The following is a 25,227-nucleotide window of genomic DNA, read 5'->3' on the forward strand; positions in this document are numbered from 1 at the left end:
CGATAATCATCTTTAGGGGTGGCACAAAATCTTAATTTACACTATACACGCCTCAACAAAAGCGAAAAGTGTTGGAAATCTCCATACACATATATTCATAAATATTGAGTAGGGCCGAAGCTAGATTTACCAATAACTTTAATTTGATTTTTGTTTACATGCGCGATGTTTCTGGTTTAATTATTTTAAAAGAAGTAAGGATAAGTTTTACTTGGCATAGAATCTAAATAAAATTTTACGACATAAAACATTAATTAATTAACACTATGACAGAAGATGAATTGGAATTCAATACTGGAATCTCGATAAATTCCCTTCCGCTGAAACCCTAAATACGCGGTAGCTCGAATTATTTAGACTTTGTAATTCGAACAAAATGGTATTTCCCTATGTAGTAATACATATATATACGCTATAACGCGAATTTAAAAAGGAAACTCTGTCAGTTGTAGTTAGTAAAATATAAAGACGTCTTACTTGGAATTCCCCGAAATAATAGCAATAAAATCCGAAATGAATGATCGGGGCTTCTAATAAAAAATATATACTACAAAACTTTCAAAACATAAAAAAGTTGAATTCAAATTCGACTCTACAAATCGAAAAATACACTTAGAAATCGGCCCTCTGTAAGTCGAAATTTCAGTAGTTAAATCATATTATGTATCTCGAAGTTCTTATTAAGCCAAAAACTCATTAACTCGATTTTTTTTGACGTTCCCTTGACATTCGAGTTATCGAGACCACTATATTAGCCTATGTTCTTTAGTACGTGTGACCGAAAGCGAATCAGTATCATGCATTATAAGATTAGAACCTTATACCACTTATTTGCCATTTAATGTTGTATAGACAATAGAAAAATAAAAACAAACAACATATTCCTTAATTAAAAATTGTCTTTAAAAGTGTATACAAAGGGGTTCAAATGCGAAACTTAATGCGGAAAGTTTCAAAGGGGATAACACTATACCACAGCCTCCTATTCTTGAGAAACATTTCTAAGTGGGTCACGATGCATTCAGTATTATTTATAGCCCGGTCGCCTACGATCGATGGTCTCGGTTAGATGCACTTATAAATAAAATAAAATTCCAATCGTTTCGTGTCGTACGACTTTTTGTCGGATAAGCAGATAAATGTGATCGAGCGAGATTTCCGCCTTAATGCGATTTCCTTATTTAATTTTAGATTGTTACGAAGAAGTATATCTTCTGTGGAAAATATTTATTCTATGGTTACTATAATATGTGATAAACAGATACTTAAACTTACGGTATGCAAATGAAATGCAAGATAGACCAAGAACATATGTAATAAAATTGTATTGTATAATTGTATAAATTTCAGGCTAACATTTTATAACACTCGCACTTAAAATACAGTATATAAATTATTCTCAATCATTAATAATAAGTAATTTAAGTTTCATTAAATTTCCTCCAGTCTAAAATAGATTTTAATATGAATCGCGAAATCCTTGTAAGGCTGATTTGATGTAAACATCCGGCGATTATTGTAAAACAAACAGAATATTACGAAAATCCAAATAAATTCGAACATGAAGGTCATCTCTATATTCTACAATAGTTTTAACAGTTTAGTTTTATAGAATTCTTCACTATTAAGCAAATATTAATAACAAATATATTATTATGTAATTTGTGTCCTTAATTGAAATAACAAATTTAACAAAAATACGTTAAGGAAACAACAAAGCTGGCACAGTGAAAATTTCAAAAAGAGAACACTATTAAAAAGTACTTTGCGTTCTAGATTCAAAAAGCTTCGTACGAAGACATTGGACTTGAAGTTCTTAACCTACGGTGAACCCAAAAACAAAAGCGTACACATATCATTGCATATTCTGTTTGCAAAGGCTTGTCTGTGTTGCGACAACGTGATTTATTCAAGCAAGACATAAGGATTATGATTTCGTACTATGTTAGCGTGATATGAATCTTAATGCAAGGTATTAAGAAATGTTATGAGTCAGTATTGTTTGGTAAAGCCCTGAGGATTTGCAGTTGACTTTGTTAAGTGCTTTAAAAAAGGTTTACTAATTGTGATTCACTTATCGTTTTTGGTAAATGTGATGTATAGATTAAATTGTTAAAGCTTAAGCAGCAGCCTAAACGCCTGAAGAGCTTATATTCAAATTAATGGTTTAACATATAGAAACTTCACATTACAAGTAAATAGCAGGTTTTTTTAAATTAGCTTATGAATGTAACGATATACAATTAGAACGTTTAGCTAATCGTTGTTATACACTTTCAGGAAACGACCAGGCGGGCCACTGCTAACCGCCGCCTATAAACACAGGAGACTACCAAGTAATAGTCTGTTATTTCGATTTTATAAAAAGCTGGTTAAATCTATAGTCGTGTTACAACTGGTTACTATAATTTACGTCTTTCAACATTCAGCGTCTAGTCGTGAGAGATATTAGTCACTGGTATGAGTCATAATAGATTTTAGATCGATTATTTGTGACCATTCAAATGGAAAATAAGATAAGTTCCTTATTTATCTCATTTTGTAAGCTACATCAAGTTTTATTAAGTGACCAATTACGTAATATTATATTGTATTTGTATATGCAGATACAGGCTGCCTGATACGTAGTGGCCCATGAGATGTGTCCAACACAATCAAAGTATTTCGATTAAAAAGACGGCAACACACTTGCGAGCCTTCTGGTAGTGTGTGTGTCTATGGGCACCGGTATTATTTAACATGAGCAGAACATAAGAAGAGAAGAACAGATGAGCTTCCTAAGCTTGCTAACGAGCAAGCCTCTATAAAAAATAGAGATTGTGATTGGATCGTGTTTAGACACAGCAAACTCAATGGTATTTTATGTTTTCGACCCCACACGGGATTCGATCTTGTGACTCCATGATGTGCAGCCAAACAGAATACAAAACAGGTAAGGTAAGTCCAAGTAGGTAATGCTATTAAAACGTTTCTTTTTTCATATGTTTGTCTTGAATTACCTTGAATTTACCTAATAATATATAGTAATATATATAATAAACAAGACGATTAAGGTATTATGACGGATAGAAACACAGCGCACTAATTAGTTACGCAAAAGTTCATTGCCATCTTCTAATAATACTTTGTGGAATATATCAGAATTTGTTCTTCCTCGCGGTTATGTTGATTTGATTTAAATAAAGAATTCCTTTCGACACCTCACCTATATATTTTGCCACATACAGTATACACTATATACACTATGATTCTGACATGTCTATGAAGATAAATGATCAAGGATACAACAATCAGAGGCTAAGACCAACCACGCTTCTAATTTTATGAAGACAATTAATCTATATATTCTCAGTCGTATACTTTATTGCTGAAGGTCGTTTCACTGCAAGAGTCTGCTAGCAGAGTAGTGATATCTCTCTACTTTGTTCCGTCTATACGTATAGATTCCCTAGGAGCTATTGTGAGGAGGCCTGTGAGAATCGTGACTTGATCACAGCAGCGGGTTGCCGATCTGCCTCGCGCCCTTTTGCCTACCACTTTGCCGACGACAAATGTATTCCAAATTCAAAATAATTAAGAAGTTGATAAAAAGAAAAGTTTTTATGATCAGACTAGTTATAGGTGTGCGTAAATTGCGATTAAGAATTTCTCCACTCTTCAATAACTCGGTTCCAAAAAACTGGTAGCATTGTTCTAGAGACATTACGTATAGTACGTTGCAGATCACAATTAGAGATCGCCGTTCAATTTTCTCATAGATCTTAGTTCATTCACACCGTATTGAATATAATTTATCACGATTGTATGAAAATTAGCTTATTTGTAAACTTATTGAGAGCCAAAGGAGCCACTGGTGATATCACACTAGTTAAGGCAAAACGCATTTTCAACAGTGAAAACTAAATAAAATTAGTTATGCCCTCTTATTTTTTGTTTTCACTGTTTTCTTTAGTTGCCTGGAAGAGATCAGTTAGTAGCGATAAGGCTCGTTGCACTATGTTTTCTTTTTTTTAAGTTTGTTGATAATACAATTATATTATTATTGAGCAAAAACTGTCATTTAATAACAAAAGATTTTATTAATTGATGACTTGTCTACATCATAAGGTGGACGTTGAAATTACTGTTCTAACGTTTCATTTCACGAAAGAATGAAATTGGTTTTGGCCGTTCTTAATAATAAGAGTGTTTCACCTAATGGTTATATTTCTTATATTCTGTATATAGTTTGAGTAAACATTTTTCTCAGAGAGAAATGCAACATAGAATAACAATAGTTCTAAGACAATAGACATGATGAAATACATTTTGTTTATTCGTTAATCTAACGATTGTTTTCAACATGAATTTTTTATTGCCTTTTTTTCGTAAACTTCTCCAATTAAAACAAAGAAATAACGAGGTACTCATGTGCCATAGAATGTTTCTAGAGATTTCGAAACATTAAGTTCACGTTTTATTAAAGAACTGCAATGCCAATGCAGTAAAATGAAGAAAATATTTCGTTGCTATAAGTATTACGCGACCTAGCGGCGAATATATTTCGTTTAGGTATTGGAAATCAATGCCGATAATATGTAAGTATCGGATTCGTAAAGATATATTTTTAAAACTTATTTTGCAATTTTTATTAGGTAATACTACAACATATAATAACAATTAGCCCTTAGTTTGGTAACCCAAATTATTGGTATAATTCAAAAATACTTTTTAACTTTCAAAGGCAAGAAAAAGTCCACTACATCCCAAGGTAAATGTAAGGGTCTGTTAGAAGTATGCGTGTAATATAAACACATAATAAATAACTTATACACTCATAACACTAGCGCAATTCATTCTAATTTACGACAAAATAATCTATACATGATCGCGTGTTGCGTCCACGATATTTAGGGTAATATAATCCTTCATTTTCATGGAATTAGGTGAGTATATTGCAAAGACCATTAAAATTGTACAAATTTATTACCTTCACTGTTAGAAATTAAAAATGTAAGCTTAGAGTGTTTGATGTTAATAACTAGTCACGTTGCTAACGTTACCATATTTTATGATTTTCAAAAATCTTTAAGTTACTTTTCTACCATGGTTATTTGGTTTTTACGTATCGGCGCTATGCTGTTAAAGCACACGTATAATAAAAATATTAACTTGTTTCGAATATATCCTACCCTCGATTTTCGTTTTAAAATTTATTTATTCTCAAAATTGCTTATTATAGATTATATTCATATTCCACTCTTTCTATTTCTATTTCTGTTATATATTTTTTCTAATTAAATGAATGTACAAATAGTCGTAAGAGGAAGTAAAGTGTTGACGCGTAGTATTTTCCTGTGTAATGTTTAATTGGGGTAACCTAATAAATTTGCGCATGGGGATAATTATTTGTTTATCTATATATAGCAGTTAGGAAAATCAAATACTTGGATCATTTAACCATTCAGTATAAATGTAACTAATTAGAAAATATTAAAATTGTGTTTGTTGTATATTATCGACATTGAAAAAAGGATTGCAACCCGTACAATTCATTTGTTTTAGAATTTCGAAAGTAATAAGTAAAAGTAGCTGTGTTCAAAAAGTAGACAAACTATATTATTTGTAAGACAGACAAATCGTTTGTCAGCTGTCTGTACACCTGCGCGTGCGCAACTGTTTCTATCAGTCACTATGGTGACCACATATGCCATTAAAGCAACACAAAAATTGTGTAAATAGATGTGCATGATCTAAAAGTAATATGTGAATTAATGTGTTTTATATTTTTTTTTTAATTTTAAACACGTTTCTTATATGAGTTTAAAATTAATCTGAGAAAGAAGTAGGTACAACTATACAGATTTCTCTTACAGCCAAGAAATAAAAAGCGAGGTATACAAATTAATGTAAAGTAAAAGGAAATATGATATATTTTTTTTACACAATAGTTACTATTATATAAACACTCCTGCAAGACTTCATAATAAAAAATGTTGAAAAGTCTCAAGTTAGTACCAGCCAAGTTCTAGTGTATCTACAAAAGCTCATCGCGTCTTCATGTTAGGCACGCGTTCTTATTGAGAGCATCACTTGGAACCTTTTCAATTTAAGCACGTGACGACGAATGGACTGCCCATTCAAACGTTCCTAAGGGAGACGAAACTATGCCGTTTCAAAAACTTTGAAATGAACTTGGTATTAAAAGCAAGACAAGTATATGCAAGGGCGTCATAATACATTATATTAAGAATTATTTAAAGAGAAGAAATAGACAATCAAGTGCACTTTTATACAATAGCTGGTTCCTGGTCTATGCGTTAAATATATATTAGAATAGTTTAAAATTATTGCCGTATATTTTGGGGGGATATTCGAAGATATATTTAAATTATTTGGAATTTGAATTCATATTTAATTTTGACATTATATTTTTTGAAAATTTACTTACTGGTCATTACAATTTCTTTGTAATTCTCTTATGTGTGTGTCTCGTCATTTAAGTTTCTTAAGTGAACAATTCCTAAGAATTTTAGAAACGCTATGGTAGCAAAGCACAAAGGTCTACACGGTTTTTAAGTTACTTAATCGTAAGTCTTAAGACAAATAAAGTTATTTAAAACATGCTGGAATAAAAGACACATGATAACGTTAACAAAAAGTTTACCTTGGCTTAACTTTAGTAAAAGGGTTTATCACATGTATAGTACTTTAAGTAGCAATCAATAGAAATTAAGTTCAGCGTTAGTGTGACAAGGTTCCGACCTTCGTTACGCGTTATGAGCTGTCTATCTAATCCGAATACATGTCAGTGAACACTGTATGACATCACCTTAATAGGTAAGCATTCACGTATTAAAAATCCTTAATATTATAAAGTTGGAAACGAGCTGTCTCATTAAATGCTGCGCCATATTTGCACGACAGTGTTTTGTTTTCGTATACCTTAATAAGCTTAAACGTTAAGGAGTATTAAACCGAAAATATGCCTTTTAAAAGTGTGTGAGTAAATTACTGAACATTTGATGTAAAGGAATCATTTTTGGGCAGATAGTTTGGGAGCAGTTTTATATGGCGGTAAATTAGACTGAATAGCAAAGCTATGTAAGTTCCAAATCAGGTAATGTATGGTCTGATACTATAAAAACAGCACTGCAAAAACTAAATGCCAAAATAATTTTTTCAAGGTTATGTTATTGTTGTTAAATAAACTTTAGCCTTATTTGTACTATATGCGGTTTAAAATTACTTACTATATCTAGGTAAGCAATCATTTTGACAAGGTTCTGGTTGGGAGTAACGATTGTTTTGAATAAATCCGAGTCATAAAAAGTCTATCAGTGCTTAATGAATATAACAAAATACCAAAAAAATTATTTGCATATCAGTCAATGATAAGATTGGCTGGCATTCAAGGCTCTTCGTTTTACGCGTCAATATTCACAATAAGAGATATTTTAACATCTACATACTGAATCCGATGGTGAAGTTGAAAAACACGGCGAATCCTTCTGGTGAGAGGCTCGACGATTTAACAAATCTGCAATCACCCCCCACGAAGTTCTTCTCGGCGTTGAAGTCATCTTATTACAAATTCACTTCACACATCGAAACCAAAAACACTATCGCAGTACATACGCGTCTGAACATACTGAAACGACGGAGGAAAATGCCATGAAAACATGTTCAATGCGCTGATAATATTGGCACCAGGATAAAAATAATATGATAATACTGCCAATAAACAAAGTTGTGCCAACATTATTCTGGTCTTAATTTAAAATTGCCAAGTGACAGCAGATAAACTATTTAAAGAAGCAATCATTGAAGCCTATATCAATAAAAAATCACTTACACTCTGTATGACTACAAACTTAACAAAGATGAGGTCATAAAGACGATTATTATCGAGAATTGCCACTAAACTTAAGTTTTAATTTACATTTTGAGTGTAATGTTACGCAATATGAAGGAATTATTTTTGTTGTTTTGTTTGGCCTACCTGGCTTTCCTACAGTTTCACAGTTTTTTAACCGAAGAAGAACCGTCATCTTAGTACGTATTTGATATTATTAATGACAGTGTAAAGTCTATACAAAGACACTGAAGAGATAGCGCAGTTTATGGCGTTATGGAGAGTTGACTTTAAATGGAGTGAAGAAAAACGTAGATAATCCATGACTCCTACTTATTAGTCGTGATCAACAACAGTCTACACGTGCAAGCAATCCCAATTTGTAAAGAAAAGAACGAATTTCTTAGAAAGTTCGTGGGCATCATGCATGATGCCCACAGTCGAGTTAATTGCGGACTAGGATAATAAAGCGACACAAGAACGTACACACCTGCTGCACAATTTTTACTAATTTTAGCAACTTCAAAAATACTTTATTACTCAATTGTTGTCGTTATTGAAGGGGGTGTAATGCTAGATAGTATCATTGCGAAACCAACCAAAGCATTGTTTTCGACGCTTTAGGGAGTTTATCATTAAATCAAGGGACGTTACATGGAGGTTATATTATAATTATACTGCATTTGTATTGTTAGAACCGTAAAGACTTTCATTCTCATTCAAGTAATATCTATAAACAAAAAATATATTTTTTTTATAGAATTAACTAGTAAATACAATTTATATAACTCTACAATTTACCAACCAGCTACTTAAATGTTACATACAATTTCGAATATCCAACATCGCATAAAGCAAGCTCTGAATAAAACATCAGTCACTTATACAGTTTCATTATTTCATCCCAAATTATTTTCCCGGTGGATTTCAACAAGGGCTAAGATAAAGTACATCTTGTTGAATATTGCATGCGACAATGCTCTTTTTAAAAGCATGTACGTCAATTATATTTGACTTTTGCTAAGTGAATACATGAAGTAAATTGTATGACAATATTCCATATTAATAAGTGTAGAGTCAACTTAAGTTTTATGCGTTCGAACTCGTATATAATGTAAAAAAAAGTATAGACAAGGTTTCATTGTATTGTGCATAATTTTCGTCTTAGCAAGATTTATAGTTGATATCAATAAATTATTTTCGCAGTATTTAGCCTAAATAGTCATTTCAGAAAGACAAAGCTTTGTACTTCATTATTTGGTTAACAAAGTAGTCATTGCATCACAAAGTCGTGAACTTCTCAATTGTAGGTTTACAAGTACGAGCATTATCATTTCATAGTTTTACAGTGAGATTTATGTCTATTTTCTCATAATAAGAATGTAGGAAAATGACTTGTTTCGTCGCGATTTAAATTGGTTTTTGTTACCCGCGATCGATGTTAGAAATAGACGAAAACTTATTTATATCAAATAAGTATAAAAATATAATTAGGTCAAAGTTCAAACATACTTATTGACAGAAAATATCATTATAGCCTTAAAATTTTGCAGGATCTTAATGTAGTTTAAGTTTTCATTTTGTTTGTTTGTTTATTACTGTTATTGTTATTTTTTAGTTTTTATTAATATTTAATTTTTAGTTATTATTTTTTGTTTTGTTTTATTTTATTTTTATTTATTTTGTGGTTGTTTCTTTGGATTTTTTTTCCTTTGATATATTGCTTATGTTCAAATGTAATTGAAGTGTATGTGTGTTAAATTTGAGATGTCATATTTTCTTGTATTTTTTAGGCATACACATTGTTGTAGAATGTATATATAAATAACTAAAAAATAATGATTGCTTAATATTATTTTGCGAAGAGAAAACAAAATACTTTCACATTAATGGCCATTAAAGTTGAGTCGTCCATGACTCCTTATAACTATTATCATTGAGAGACTTGGAGCACACGTTCACTTCAGATCATTTTCTTTACAAATCAATGCAGTACAATGCGTGTCCAATGTATCAGAGCCTGAAGCTAACTTGATACTCTATAAACCACTTAAATGCTCTCATTACCACTGTAGTCCGTAATTTTTTTATGACGGTTTCTACTTCATATCAGTTGCTATGTGGGGCTCATAAATCACACACGTTACATTAGACGGTTTTTATTAACATAGAAAAGGATAATTAAATCAATAGCCAAGACGAAGGTCGTTTTTTTATGTTCATCAGCATTTGCAATAGTCTCTATTTATAAATCCATAATTGACCACACTGTGCATGTATCTGATGGCGTTTGAGAGACGTAGACGCATCGGAGATTAAGACATTAAAGTTGGTATCGTAGTACCAGGCGAACCGTTTATAAAAATTACCAAATTCAGGTATATTTAATTAAATCGTATACATTCGTTAGAGTGATATCTTTATTCACAGAATTGCAGATTGCTACATGTGAATTGTAAAAAGTACTTGCGCTTAATTAATATTTATATTTTATTTATAGGCATCATATCGGTCATAAACCTTTATCAGTTTGCGTTCAATAATTCTAATTAATATTATAATTATTACCCGAGATAGGCTAGAGAAATTTGGTTCAAAATGTTCGAGTTATGGTGGATATATTTTGTCCATTTTGTTATGAATGTTGTTTCAAGATTTATTTTAATTACTACTAAATCGAAATTATCATTGAAATACCGAAGTGTTGTCAAAGAATATCTAAAATGCATAATTTCGATCGAAAAAAAGATCTACGTCTACTAAATACTACTAAATACTAATCTACTAAACAAAATGTTTACGAACTCGGCGGATAAGAATAATTATACTATAAAACGGATCTAAGGAATCAGGATTAGCCCAACTACATATGTCAGAACTGTGCCGTCATAATATGATTTATCGTAATGATTTTACGTAATATTTCGCTATTTGTACATATTTTTCTTAAAAGGCTACTCACAGGTTTTGACTATACTAATTGGTTTAAGTCTTAAATGGGAATTCAATAGACCGTTGCATATTATATGTACCCATAACGAATACCATCATTTCAAATTAACTTCATTTAATATAATGAAATTTTAGGATATTCTTTTTAAATAATTTAAATGCGAAATAGTTTTATTTACAATCCCGAATTGGAGGGGGGTGTTATATTTGAATGTGATAGTAGTATATATCTCGAAGTAATTTTTATCACAGAGAAATCTTATTACGTACCAATTAGCTGCCAATTAAGTTAGTGGGTCTACTCAAAGTAGCCCCTACCCAACACCTTTTACACCATTAGAAAACAGTTCAGTGCTCCACTAACACGCAAAAGCATTCCTGGTTTCGTGTGGTACGAAAACTTATCGCTTAATTCGGATTGCTATCGCTATTATGAGTTGCAGAGTACCGACGCTGGCCAAGTTATTCCGAGGCTCATGAGTAGGATTTACCTATTTGGCCATATCCATGTACTTATTATATGAACAGAGACCAAAATGCGCCAGATTTTTTTCTTTTGTATGTAAAACATGTAAGTGTCAAGGGTTTATTAGACTTTCATACATATTAATGAAATGTCACGATTCTTAGAAGCTTGTTAGGTACCGCATGCTTAGGTGAAACCGTGTAATATTGTTTAAAATATATTTCATATATTTTTTAACTTTTTTATTTTAAAATCGTTGACATCCTGAACGCTTTATATTATTATTATTTTTAATAAAATACAATGGTATTCCAATGTTAATAACGAGATCAAGCCATGCAAAGCATGGGGCGGATATTTTTGGATACACAATTACGTGTACAAGGAACGGGCCATTTCTAGGTATCGAACTCAGGACCTTATATGCATTAAATTAAGGCAAAGAAATATTTGTGATGCTCAAATGGAACTTGACAACTTGTTTGCCTTATATGTTTTAATGTTAATAAAACTTTACGGCAATTTATACTCAATTTCAGAAGATATATCAATAGAAAAAAACATAACTCACATGCTTAGTTTCCTAAACACACTTTCTACAAAGTGAAAACGTCAATGTAACGCTTGCCTTATTGTCTTGCGTTACCATAATGCGCTATTACCTGCTCGCAAAGAACATTAAATAAATCATTAGTGATATACTACTGTTACCTGCGTATGCGCAAGTTTAAAGAAATATGTAGTGTGACAGTTGTTTCGCGCATATGTATGTATGTTTTTCTTACATCGAATTATAACCTACTGCTTCAGATTGTTTTTAATAGAATGGTAGAAAGGCTTGTAAATATCATCGATAATACTGTTTCAGTAATTAGTCTGACCTGTTTCCTAACGTGGGACCCGGGCCCCACAGGGGGTGAATTTGTGAACGCTGTTCAAAAATTTATTATAACGTTTTTCATTATATGCTTTGAATATTTACTTATTGTGTTTCATTTACAATTTCCTAGTAAGTTCTTGCTAAGACCTATCATTAAAGTTTCTTTTTCTTACAAAAAGTTTATATATTATTGGGAGGAGATAAATTTAGTTAGTGCTAAGTTTGACTCCGAAGTAAATTACGTAATGGATTTTGATATACAGGGGTCATATTTTGCGTTATATAAACTGAATGTTTTATAAAACAGTAAGTTCAACAAGAAAAAGTAAAAAGTAATTATTATGTATGACCGCGAAGGTTTCTAATTGCCGGCGAAACACTCATCGCTTCTGGTGTGCCTTTATTTGCCTTTAGGTAATCAATAAAAATGACGCAGACATGTGTGTAGCCCATAGTTTGGGCATTATGAAACTTTACATATGGAATTATTTGAATCAGAGATGGCGCCAGCCGTAACTTTAATTTAGTTCAAGTCACCCGTAGAAACGTGATAATCTAAACTTTTATTTGTTACACGGGTTTAAAAAAAATTGTATCTTTGACTAACGACACACATACATAAACCTTGTTTAATGAATTTATTGCCGATTACATGATTGCCGAAAATCACTCAAAACGTCGAAGTTATCTTTGTCTTTCATCTCCGTTAAGAAGTGTTGTCAATTTTTTTTTTATTATTAACATTGTTAATATTTATTTATTAGTTGGAAGATACATTGGTATTTGATTCAAAGCAAAATGAACTATTGTTACTCGCAGTTTCATCAATCAGACTAACATATTGAAACAATAAGTGTGTTTAGAAAGACAACTTGTTAGATTACAAACTATTTTTGAGTATTTTACAATACATCTATTCAATATATAGCAAAACTATTTATACGCGGGTAAATAGGTCGATATAATCTGGATTCTAGACAGGTCGAAAGAATAAATTGGATGTGGGAGTTGCCAACAAATGGCTGTTTTGTTACTGTTTGTCTAGAAGAAGTTAGGATGAAACTGTGTTTTTTTTATTTATTTGGAGGCGTAGCTGCGAAATATTTGTGACAGTACAATATCAATCAAAATAATATATACGAAAGTGCTTGGTTTATTGTCTGAATTAGCCAACAAATAATAATTAAAAAGTGTTGTTTACTACAAAAAAAAAATTGTTTCAATTTCGAAAAAAAATGATGCGTCGTATTTACGTTGTTTTTTAGTTATATATCACAAGTGTAAATGAAAAAAAAATCATATTGGTAACATCAAGCTACTCATATATCAAAACTGTAGGTTTCAAACCTTGCACAAGCATAACATCGTAATAAACGTTGTCAATGGTTCAAATCATTAATATCCTGATTAAATTAATCTACATTTTGCCTAGAACCTTAGTAGTTTCCATTCAATGCCAAATCGGAAATGCAGAGCTAAAAAACACGTATTGAAATTTTCTATAGAACTATTGTTGAACGCCATCCACAATGGACGTTTTACCGAAATAGGGGAATAAAACCTACTGTCGTAAATGCTGGCCTTCAACCAATATGACGGATACAATTGCGTGACCACACTTTTATTATGAAAATAGCCGTACCTAACGATTTTATCGCGAAAAATTGGTAATTAAAGTGTTCAAATATTTTTATTATGTGAAAGAAACGAACGAAGAACTATAGAAAGCGGTAGGTCTATTCTAAGTTCAACTTATTGTAAAGCAGTTTCGGCCGCGCACCGGCACTATGTGGAACTAGCTACCCACTAAAGTCTTGCCGAGATTCGACTTAGGGTCGAATCGCACTCGAGAGCCCTCTGGCATTGAGTGTCCATGGGCGGCACTTACTGGGCGGCTATCACTTAACCTGAGATGAGTCTCCTGTCCGTAAGCTTCTTAAATCAATAATGAACTTTAACTCTTATTTATCGACTCTGTGTGTGCTACAGCGTGCGTTAGCACCGATCATAATTAGTGTGAAGGACTACAATTTATTGAAAAATAACGTAAGGAATGTACCCTGTCCAGAACACAAGTTATTAGGACAGCTAATTAATTAATTTCGTACCTTATTTCTAGACATAATTCGACTTTTCGTCACGATACATCGCGTGATCTCTATGCAAATCGATACCGAATCGGAAGAGATGAAAGTATGCTTCATTAAAAGTGTTTACCGTAAATGTTTCGCTCTAATTCGATTGTAATGCAGTCGACATACCTGGAACGAGAGAAATTTAAGTCAGTTTCATTGGTATTCAAGTAATTTATTGCTTAAGTATTACTTATACATATATACTACTAAAAGAGTACAGAGAAACAACAATCAATGTTGTTGGACAACTGGGATACGGGGGCTTATCTCAATTGAGACTTGCCAATTACGAAGAGAAGATTATAAGTATAAACAAGTTGATATTAAGGAAAATAGTTAGGTGAAAAATTCAATTTTTGTCCACACTTTCAATAATTCCCAAAGTATCTCTCTCATTAATAATTAAATATGACGTACACACATGAGTACTGTAGTTCGAACTTCGTAGGATATAGATAGTTACATAACTATATAACAGGGGGAAACGGGCAGGAGGCTCACCTGATGTTAAGTCATATATTTATATATAGTATACTGTTTAGTGTTCCCATGGACACTCAACAACACAAGGTTGCCGGCCTTTAAAATTGGTACACTTTTTTTCTTAAAGGACCCTGAGTCGAATTAGTTATTATAATTAAAGTCTAAGACTATGCTAGTTAAACAGACTCTGCAAAACTGCTTTTGATTACACGTAATATCGTAGAGCATCGTGTGTGAGAACGTGTCCTGTACTACACACGCTGTTGACCAATCATAATGAAACGGAACGCAACATCGTCTTCTCTTTCGTTACTTCCATAAGTACATATACCACATTAATGTTATATTACGAAAGTAGGACACTTTTATAAACAATATGAACAATTTTCCCATGGCACATGTGTTGAAAATGCACTTTTGTTTATACTATGAGCACAATAACAAATATTTAACATTTAGATTATTTCAAAATTTTAGTATAATTAATGTATTTGTAATTACTTTAACGACGGCAACGTAGTTTACTACAAAATGACTAGGTATAAATGGTAGAGGAACTAACTGCAGCTACATTCTTGCGTCCAAGACACTAAAATAAAGATTTTGGTATGAATATATAGGTTATATTAAATAAAAAAATTTGAAAAAATATACATCTGAACTAGCTGGTGCCTGCGACCCGTCTGCGCAGGATTAGAATTTCGAATCTTATATTAGCGAGGCGTAGAAAAAAACAACTGAAGATATTGACCATCTCTATATATATATATAAAATTATCGTGGTCGTTCGTTCCCATACTCCCCGGAAAGGGCTCGAGCGAGCTTATGATTTTTTATGCATATTCAGTAAGTCTGAGATTCGGCTACTATCTATCTTTCAAACCCCTAAGTGATAAGGGGTGTCCACTCCCAAATTTATTTTGGATTTTTAGACAATTATTTTTTTATGATACAGCATACACAAATATATACAACGCATAATTCTCACCCTATATTTTTATTACAGTACATAGGTTATTTTTGTTGAACTAAAAAATGTTTTCTGGAAATAATATACATGGCAAAACGACGTTTGCCGGGTCAGCTAGTTTAAGATAAACATTTCCATCATACAATATATATTCGTGTTTATTTACACTTAGGTAAATGATCGTTGCCTACCACCACGTCATAATTATGTTTAAGACACCTTCATTTAAAACTGGAGGTTTCGCGACTTAATTATGGTCATTAGGTGCGGTAATAGATATTCTTTATAATTATGAATCCTATTATAGATACTTAAAATTCAATTTTAGATAATGTTATCTGTATTTTTAAAAACATATTATTGTATATCCAATTTAAACTTTATCGATCTTATTAATGTATGGTAACATTATAATGAGATTTGATAATCACAGGAATAAAAGTTAACTTACATAAAATATGGTAATACTGTTATCTTGTAAGATAAATCGATGCATAAAGATGACTCAGAACACCGAATATTCCTTAGTCAGCAGGTGTTAATAAATTCGCTTCTCAAAACGATGCAACCTCTAAGAATATTGCAAAATCTGTGTAATAATTGGAAATTTCTCAGAATAACAATTATTTTTCCTTAATGGTCATTTTGTTTAAAAATTATTAAGAACTATTAAAATATTACGTTGTGATATCATCCAGAGAGATATGGGTGAGTGTAATAATAAGAAAGAAATTAAATACCACACAAGTAAATAATTTGTTAGTTTAAGAAAATCGTCATAATTATGATTTTTGAACTAATTATCAAACACAATCTCTATTTCTAAATACTGTTTACGCAGCTGGAAAGTCCTAGTCAAAAGATTATGTAGGTAATATAATGCAAAGTGTCGATTTCACTACAGAGATGATTAATGTGATTGTATTATTTTTAGCGACTTTATTGGTAAAGCGGTTGAGGGTTCGATGCGGAAAAACAATAAATGTTTCAGGTTAGTAAGGAAGGCCTCACTTACACATTAACTTAATAAAAATATGATATGTTCATATACGCAAGATGCGTGGGTGTCTTTCGAGATTATACCAAAAGATAACACCCATCTCAGGCTTACTTTCACTGAAATCTGTTGGAAATATATTTTTTAAAAACATAAAAGGATCGCCTGTTAAAAATTGTATAGCAATAGGACACACATTATATTTTGTATCATGTCGTAATAAATATTAAACCGCTTGGAAAACAATTAACAATGTTATTGTCAATATGAACAAAACAAACATAGCGTATTGTCTCTTTTTCTCATGCTCTCTAATGAGTTTTGCATGACTAAGGCGAGTGAAACTTCGCAAAAACCATTACCGTTCACATTGGAAAGCGTACCATAAAATTGTTATATGTATATGTATGTATCAATGTATATACTGCTAATTGTTTATCTTTTAAGGTAAACCAACCTTGGCAACCTATTTTGAATGTCTAAAAATCACGTTAAAATTTTTAGGTTTGGACCTCAGATTTCTGTATCTGTTTCATGATTATTTGGCAAAAAGTTGATCAGCCCTCAGGGTTTACGCCGTCAACTTTTTGAGTCTAAGGGAAGCCGGTCTCCCATGGTGTTTTTCACCGGTCGAATGTTTAATGTGCAGATAGGAAGAAAGTCCATTGCTGCATAGCTGGATCGAACCCATAACCTCGTCGATGGGAGTTGCACGCTGAAGCCACTAGTCCAGCAATGTTATTATTATTATTAGGTATTTATATATTATCTTTTTTAAGAAATTATAAGAGACACTAAAACATCTGATCGGTATCTTTAATATATTGTTAGTTTTAAAACATTGTACAAATCGACTTAGGTATATTAAAAAAAGCCTTCATCTTACTTACTTTACTTGTTAAGAAATCTTACTAGCAATTTATATTTCATTTTACATTATTTATTATAATTACAACTCTGTCTGTCGCTATGTCCATCTCTCCTTTCTTCTTCTAACCGCGTAACCTTCTTATGACATATGTACAATTTTTTGTTTCTTTATATTGGTATCGTATAAAGAAGAGACGACAATGTAGATGCAAAAGTAGAATAAGAATTGGGATTTTCGTATAGAATATTACTAGTAATAGAATATTACTAGTAATATTCTATTACTATTATTATTACGTGGTATACTATTACGTGGTTTACTCCTAGGAGTAAACCACGAATCTTATGGCATCTACGTTCGAGATCGCGTACGAAATGAGGTCATTCGTGAAAAGACCGGCGTGATCGACGAGGTAAGGGTTATCGCTCATCTAAGTGGAGGTGGGTAGGCCATATAGCGTGCATGTACAAGAACCGATGGACCTGCAGGCTCCTTGAATGGAGAACTCGGCAGAGCAAAAGACAGCGCGGCCGCCCACCGACTAGATGGACTGAGGCAGGCGTGGAGGCAGAGAACTCGAAGATGATAGAAGAGGCCTACGTACAGTAATGCAACAAAAAATGATATAAATTTTGCATTGTCTAACCAAAAAGAAAAATATTTTGGTAAATAATGACGCTTTGTAATCTCAATGGGTAGGTAACAGAGATGTTTGTATTATATTTCACTATGTATAGACATATATTGTTTAAGAAGTCAACAAAACTTACAGCCATCAAAATGGCAAAATTGTTCAGATAATTTGGGCCAATATTTTCAAAATATTGAAATAAAAATGTACCGAAACTTTATATTTTATAGTCACAAATCTCCAATTTCAATATATAAATATATAGTATAGTATATTATATATTGTTAAATATATAGTATAGTACATATGGTTAGGTTAGGTTAGGTTAGATAGTATGGTTCGATTTAGTACATAGGCTGTAAGCGAATATTGGTAACTGAACGTATTAATTCACTATATTTCTTTCATTCAAACTCAATATTTGAGTAATAAATCAGAAACTCGTAAAAAATGATTGGCAGTTAGTTTTTCGTTCATGTTACGTAACTATGTTAACAGGTTTACGCAATTACTAGTATTGAACGCAATTAAATTTTATACAATCATAATGTTTTTATTAACTAACCTATTGTATAATTTTGATTTCTCTTTTTAGAATATAAAGCTCTCTAATGTAACTGATGTCTTCTTTCATCTGAGCGTAAACACAATTTAATAGAACGAGACAGCTAATTACATTATTTTACACTACTTTAGTTTATAAACAATCCCTTCTGTTTATTTCTTCAGTTTATAAATTTAAAATAAAAAAAAACCTTTTAACGCGTGAGAAAATACGACAATGTCAGAAACAGTTAAACATTAATCAATTTTTATACATTACGAATTCGTGACAGACACACAATGCACACTTCGATACGGCCTATTTCCTTACATAGATCACGCGTCGAAATGAAAGCAACGTACAAGAACGGAATTTGGGTAGTAAACAAATTGTATGATACGATCAAAATAACTTTATCGATATTTTTATAACAGTTATTGCGAGGGAGAGCAGTTGTGTTTTGTTTATTTTTGTGATCAGAAACTTACACTGAATGAATATTATGTCACTGATAGAGCTTGATTTACGGAGCCATAAAGCTATAATCAGGTCGGGGCGATTCATCACCGAGCTGTCAATGTTATCTTAGTTTTTGTATCAATAGTGCATTAACCTTTTTGCAGTACGGATGCGATCAAAATCATTGTCACGGTTCTTAATTATTCTTTTTCTTCGTAGATATAAATCGTAGCATTAATCGGTAGTAAAACTGAGCGTTATGTTTTCGTCAATCAAGCTCTTATCAGATATTATACTATTGTTATTCGGGGAGTAATCCACGCGACTTCAGTCAGTGCGTATGTAAGGTTTAAGACATGTGTCGTTTGAATTGCATGAGCAAAGGATAAGACGGTGTACGTCGCGCGTCTGTTATTGGACAAGAGGTAAGAGGCTGGAATAAACGAGTACATCGTAAAACTCGCCTTGAACGGCTATTACCGTTTTCCAACCTCTTATGTCCAAAAGCCTTGTATCCCTCCGGCAAATCACCAATATCGTCAAGTGTCAAACGTCGCTGACTGGTCGACAAGGTTTGGAGTTTTATTAATTTTTGTTAAACATGTTTTGTTTTTTTATAAATTTGTGTGGATATTATTTATTTATTTTCTGATTTTAAGAAAGTACCATAATACGTAGATGGATCTACTAAATATCAAGCAGAACGTCTTTATTCCACACTGGTAATTATTACAGCACGACACTGAACACAACACCTGTCAATTTTGCATATCATTCATATACATATGTAATTAGTATTGGTAAGAGGCTGTGAAAGAATCTAACGAATGACCCCATCGTTTCAACTTTAAATTACCTTCTTAGAACACATCCGCGAATAAAATTACTCGGTCGCGTTTATCCGTTGGAGTACATAGCCCTTTAGCCTTCATTCCAGCGTTTTAGCGTTTTTGTATGCAAGTTCGATGTAGTTATCACAATACCCGTAGTTCTGATGTCGCAACGTTGAGATCGCGATAAAACTCATAATTGGGATTGCCGTAGCTTTTGGAAATTATAGAATAAGACAGGTACTGAGAAGTGGCTAAAACGTGATCATTGTAAAAACTGCACTATACATACCGTTATAATAAATATGTGTCAGGGTTTTGTGTTTACATTATTTGTTAAATAACTCCATTATGTCAGCGACCGCTCGATAACAAAATTATTGATAAAGTGCCAACTTCAACTGTTAATATTACGACCAGTTATATTGGAATTGTATTATATATATATATATATAGCTATGATTTGGTACTTCAGCTAGAATACAAAATCTCTCTGCCCAGTTTATATGAACGCAATTATTTATTTGTACGGTTGTTAGGGTACAAAAAGTTTATGTAAATAAGTTGAAATATTTTTATTATTGTTGGAGAGATCGCAACACGCCAAAATACATATATATTTTCCATTTCGATAAATTATTATAGGTTAGGTTTCCACGAAAAAGGCGGAGCAGAAGTAAATATTTGGGTGGTAATAAGTGGCTTATTGTAATAAAATTCATAACAAAATGCGATTGAATATTTGTGGTAAATGGGTCTTAGAACTTATTAGATCTTTATGGACATTGGAGACTTGTATAAATTTTTTGGTATTTTTTTTATTTTAGCTTATCAAAGTGCTGGTCCAAATAATCTTTACAATTTTGCCATTTTACTATACTGCTGGACAGGATGGGTCCATAAAAAATATGTAAACGCTGGTTATACAATTTATATAGGTAAAAAGGCATATTATTAGTTTTTTTACATAAAAACTATCTAATATATTCGTAAGAGAAAAATATATCAAGACTGTGCCTGTACTATGCGACTTCTACTATTGAAATCGATCCCGTGTAAGCAATTTCGATGTAGTTCCCTCAATATCCGTAGCGATAAGGTCGCTTTAGGATCGTGCGAAAACATTGATATAGAAACTAAAAAAATGAAATAACCTACTCTAAAGTGCATGTCATAGATATGTATTATTTGTATTCATTGGTCCTTATCTTACCGACGCCAGGAATATCTTTGTATTCCTGGCGTCACGGACGGATGATTAAACCTTTATAAATTACGTCGAATAAATAACAACCTCTCTCTTGTTGTTCAGATTATATAAAATTTTTACTAACGTTTGATATATTAGCATTGTATGTCGCAAACATTGAGAAAGTTAAGAGATAATAACATAATGATTGTATCGAAGGTTTTCACAACACGCAATGTAGATATCTCTAAGTATTGTATTGCTGTGAACAAATTTAACAATTGCAAATAACACTTATTTTGTGTAAATCTATGGTTCAACAAAAGCTCTTATCTATTATCTATATATGATTACGAGATTTAACACCACCAATTTAGCGATAGCGATTTGAATTTCGCGCCACGCATATTGTGAGAACATCGAAGCATACGGGAAAGTCGGCATGGCTGATGATAGAGTTCTAGCTCAATCCTTTATCTATTATACTTGCTTTAATAAGTCGTTAATATATATAGCATCAAATTGTCATCTAAACTGTTTTTAAGATATTACATATAAACGATTATAACTACTACTAACAGTACAGTTGTAAGACATGTATGAAATTCAGCTATGTGCTACATATGTACTGATAATGGACAATTCGAATTGACGTTTATGGAATATATCTGAGGATAGGGTATGCCTGAACTTGGTCCCCTACATACCCTTATGCCCTCAGGAGTACCGCATAACATAACATATGCATAACATTTCCACTTCAGAGATCAAAACAAGCCGCAAATATAAAATTAGAAAATTATTATTTCGTAAAATTCTACTATTACCGCATTGCATCTGTATTTTAAACCATTTCAAAAAACGAAATATAAAAATTCTATTTTTAAAAGTATTCTACATAATATACGTTACCAAATTTAATTTTTAATTTGGAAAAGTCAAACAATATTCTTAATTCAAATATGTCATAAAAGCCCACACAATGTGTAGACGTACAGGCATTCCAAATTTAAATTAAGTGTATAGTCTCAGTAACGTAGGTTTGTAAAGGACCGTGCGGTCACTTGGCAAACAGGTGGCTGATTTTATTCACCTCCAGTCGCCTGATGAAAAATTACTACCTCCACGAGACGAGTAATAACCGGCCAGCTGAAGATTAATGTAACCCTTGCTTAAGTTTATGTACTTTATCGTAATATATTGGTTCTACAAGGTTTGTTTATAACACTATTAGGATAAGCAATAAAGTAAACCCAATCTAGCTGTGGCTTTATTAAAAAATATTATCAGCTGGTTTTTATTTATTACCACTTGCATTCGAATATAAAAATTGAACATAATTAAATGAAAGAAGGGCAACTGGCGCCCTTGTCGCTTTTGAGCGATCTCTTTCAGGCACAAAATTTATTAAAATTTAAATTAGATAAGATAGGCAAGAAGTGCAAAAATACATACTCCATATAGGTTAATATAAAAATGAATAAGTTGTATTATAGTATTTTGACATAGTACCTACACAAAGCTCAGATCAGTGCTTTAGCTAAACCGTATAATAAATAGTCTTTATAAATTAGTGAATCCAACCCTAAATTCAGTGACTCAGCCTTGAATATAATTAAGCTAAAAAAGTATTTAAGTTATACGTAAAACGAATGTCATTATTATAATGTTATTATTCTATTTTAATTATTAGTCTTTAGTGTTTCAAATAATGACCTTGACACAAAAGAGACAAGTTTTGAGTGAATATGGTAACATATAAATCTATCGAGGTCATCTAACGGATGTTAGCACAAAAATCTACAGTTTTCTCTTTGTTACTCATGTTTACATAACTGATAAATATAAACTAAAATCATATATGATTCATCGTATAACTGATTACGGTTTATCCTAAAAAACCTATCATCTAACAAAACGTCAAACTTGAACGTTCAAATATATTTTTAATAACACAGTCGTAACCATTAAAATACATCAGATAAAATAAGTTTTAGGTACCAAGTTGGTAATAACAATTCTTATGTATACGAAGTATGGTTGCATGCATTGACTGGCGCCTTCCAGTCTGTACAACTACATAGTGTACACAACACATCGAAAACCTACCTCTTTTTGATCAGTAGGGGAACTGGTCCGCACTCCAGTCAAATCCTTCCACCTGAGCACACCCATAACTGCGTGCCTAACCCACGAGCCTCGGCGTCCTCGCCCGTTTGACAGTTCATCCACCACACCACATAAAACAGAGTTCACCACCAATCCCCTACCGCCTCCATCCTTTTCACCCTTGAGCGCCACTTCGCCGCTTATTGGTAGAGATCTTCTCTCCCTCATAAAGCCCGTGAAAATCCACGAATCCACGATTTCAACTTCCAATTCGCATCGTCACGCAGACACGATTATTCGGTCGAGAACTCCATAAATCTATTTATTTTAATGCAAGAATTTCAATTTCTTCGTCCCAGATAAGTTTTTATGCACTTTCACTGAACACAACCTTAGGTTCCGCGGATTTTCTATAATTTTAATCACTTCACTATATACGTTATAATCGGCCGCCGATTTATCGCAATCAAAACTTATGTTACGAAGTACGTAAAACGTATTGCGCTAAGACGAACGTCACGTCTACACCGCCCGCGATTCGAAAGCCGAATGGAAAAGCGCGTGCCATTTTGCAGCCACATGCTTCCATAGCACCGGTTAAGAAAGTTTTTTATCTCTTTCTTAATAAAGACTTCTAATGCACGTTAAACAAGGACAGTACTATAGAACAGATGCGGAATGACAGCCGGTAACTGCAGCGATGTCTGTCGACAGTTGTCAGCATTCTCTTTCAAAAATACGTTATGATTGCATTTTTTTAAATAGTAATTACAATGATGAATTTACTTATGATACGAATAATGAAAACAAATGATTTTATTTACTTTTAGTGTTTAAATAAAAATGTTAGTTAATTTTGTTATGTTCTCGTTATCTTATTAAATAAATTATAAATAGAGTATCTCTATTTAAAATTAATATCATAATTGTATACACATTACTTAAATTGTTCAGGATTTAATAACTGTGTCAGTTACTTTCAATAAGACCATTAAAGTCAATGTAATCCTTTAACTGGTCCATTAAGTTCAAATTCCATAATTAATTAGTGTAATTAGTAATTGCACTAAATAATTGATATTTACGAAAGTGTTTTATTACATTTAAAAGCTGAGTCGGCATCGGGTAGCAGTTTATAACTAATATATATTTTTATACAAAATATATAGAACTAATAACAATGTCTAATTTACAGATCGCTGACATTATTATTAAATTTTGACGTATTTTCGGATGTATATCTGGGCTACGTTTTTCACGTTATTGTAATGGAAAATATCTGGGACATTATTTCAAATCACCTTTTTTATATGCTTTATAAGATTCAATACCTGTTTCAGTACATGTTTAAGGACTTTGGAAGTTAAATAAAGAAAAATGTTACATGCATATCGCAAAATATTATCGACGCTTGGAAATGGCGACCATTTGTGTTTCGTGGGAACATCCGGTAATGCAAGGGAACAAAGATACAACAGGTGATTGGTTTCAGCTGCTTCCGAAGCCGAACCTTGACGAAAGTCTGGTGAGGAAGGATGTGGTTCTTTGCCAGAAACGGAAGATGTGTTTCCTAATTAAACAAAAAACATTTTCCACTTGGGCAGAAGTATATATATATATGTGTGTGTGGTATGTATTATATACGCGGTAAAATTTTGTTATCTATGAAAAATATATATTCAATGAAGTACATGAATTTTATTTGTATCATCAAAAATAGAATCATGACACATCCTTTACTAAAATATTATTTTGTATGTCAAAGTTAACACAGAATACATACATACGTTTATCACAGATTAAAATTTATGAGTTTATATAATTGTTTTATGTTATTATTATTATTATATTTAAAATAGTAGCTAAATTATTATTTT

At 32.1% G+C, this 25,227-nt stretch overlaps 1 protein-coding gene across 5 annotated transcripts in view; it reads right to left on the reverse strand.

Moving 5' to 3' along the window:
* LOC123713012 (rap1 GTPase-activating protein 1) overlaps positions 1 to 25,227 on the reverse strand; it is a 199,223-nt gene that overhangs the window by 47,608 nt on the left and 126,388 nt on the right. The window contains exon 1 of one of the 5 annotated variants that reach the window (XM_045666475.1): positions 23,351 to 23,880. The exons of 3 other annotated variants lie outside the window; for them this stretch is intronic. In XM_045666475.1, coding sequence (XP_045522431.1) covers positions 23,351 to 23,578 — 228 coding nt within the window. In that variant the 5' untranslated portion in view covers positions 23,579 to 23,880. Of the gene's footprint in view, positions 1 to 7,451; positions 7,644 to 23,350; positions 23,881 to 25,227 lie in introns of those variants that run through there. One more of the 5 variants, XM_045666479.1, reaches the window with a different exon arrangement.

The sequence above is a fragment of the Pieris brassicae genome, chromosome 8, assembly GCF_905147105.1.
Source record: "Pieris brassicae chromosome 8, ilPieBrab1.1, whole genome shotgun sequence".
Lineage (NCBI taxonomy): Eukaryota > Metazoa > Arthropoda > Insecta > Lepidoptera > Pieridae > Pieris > Pieris brassicae.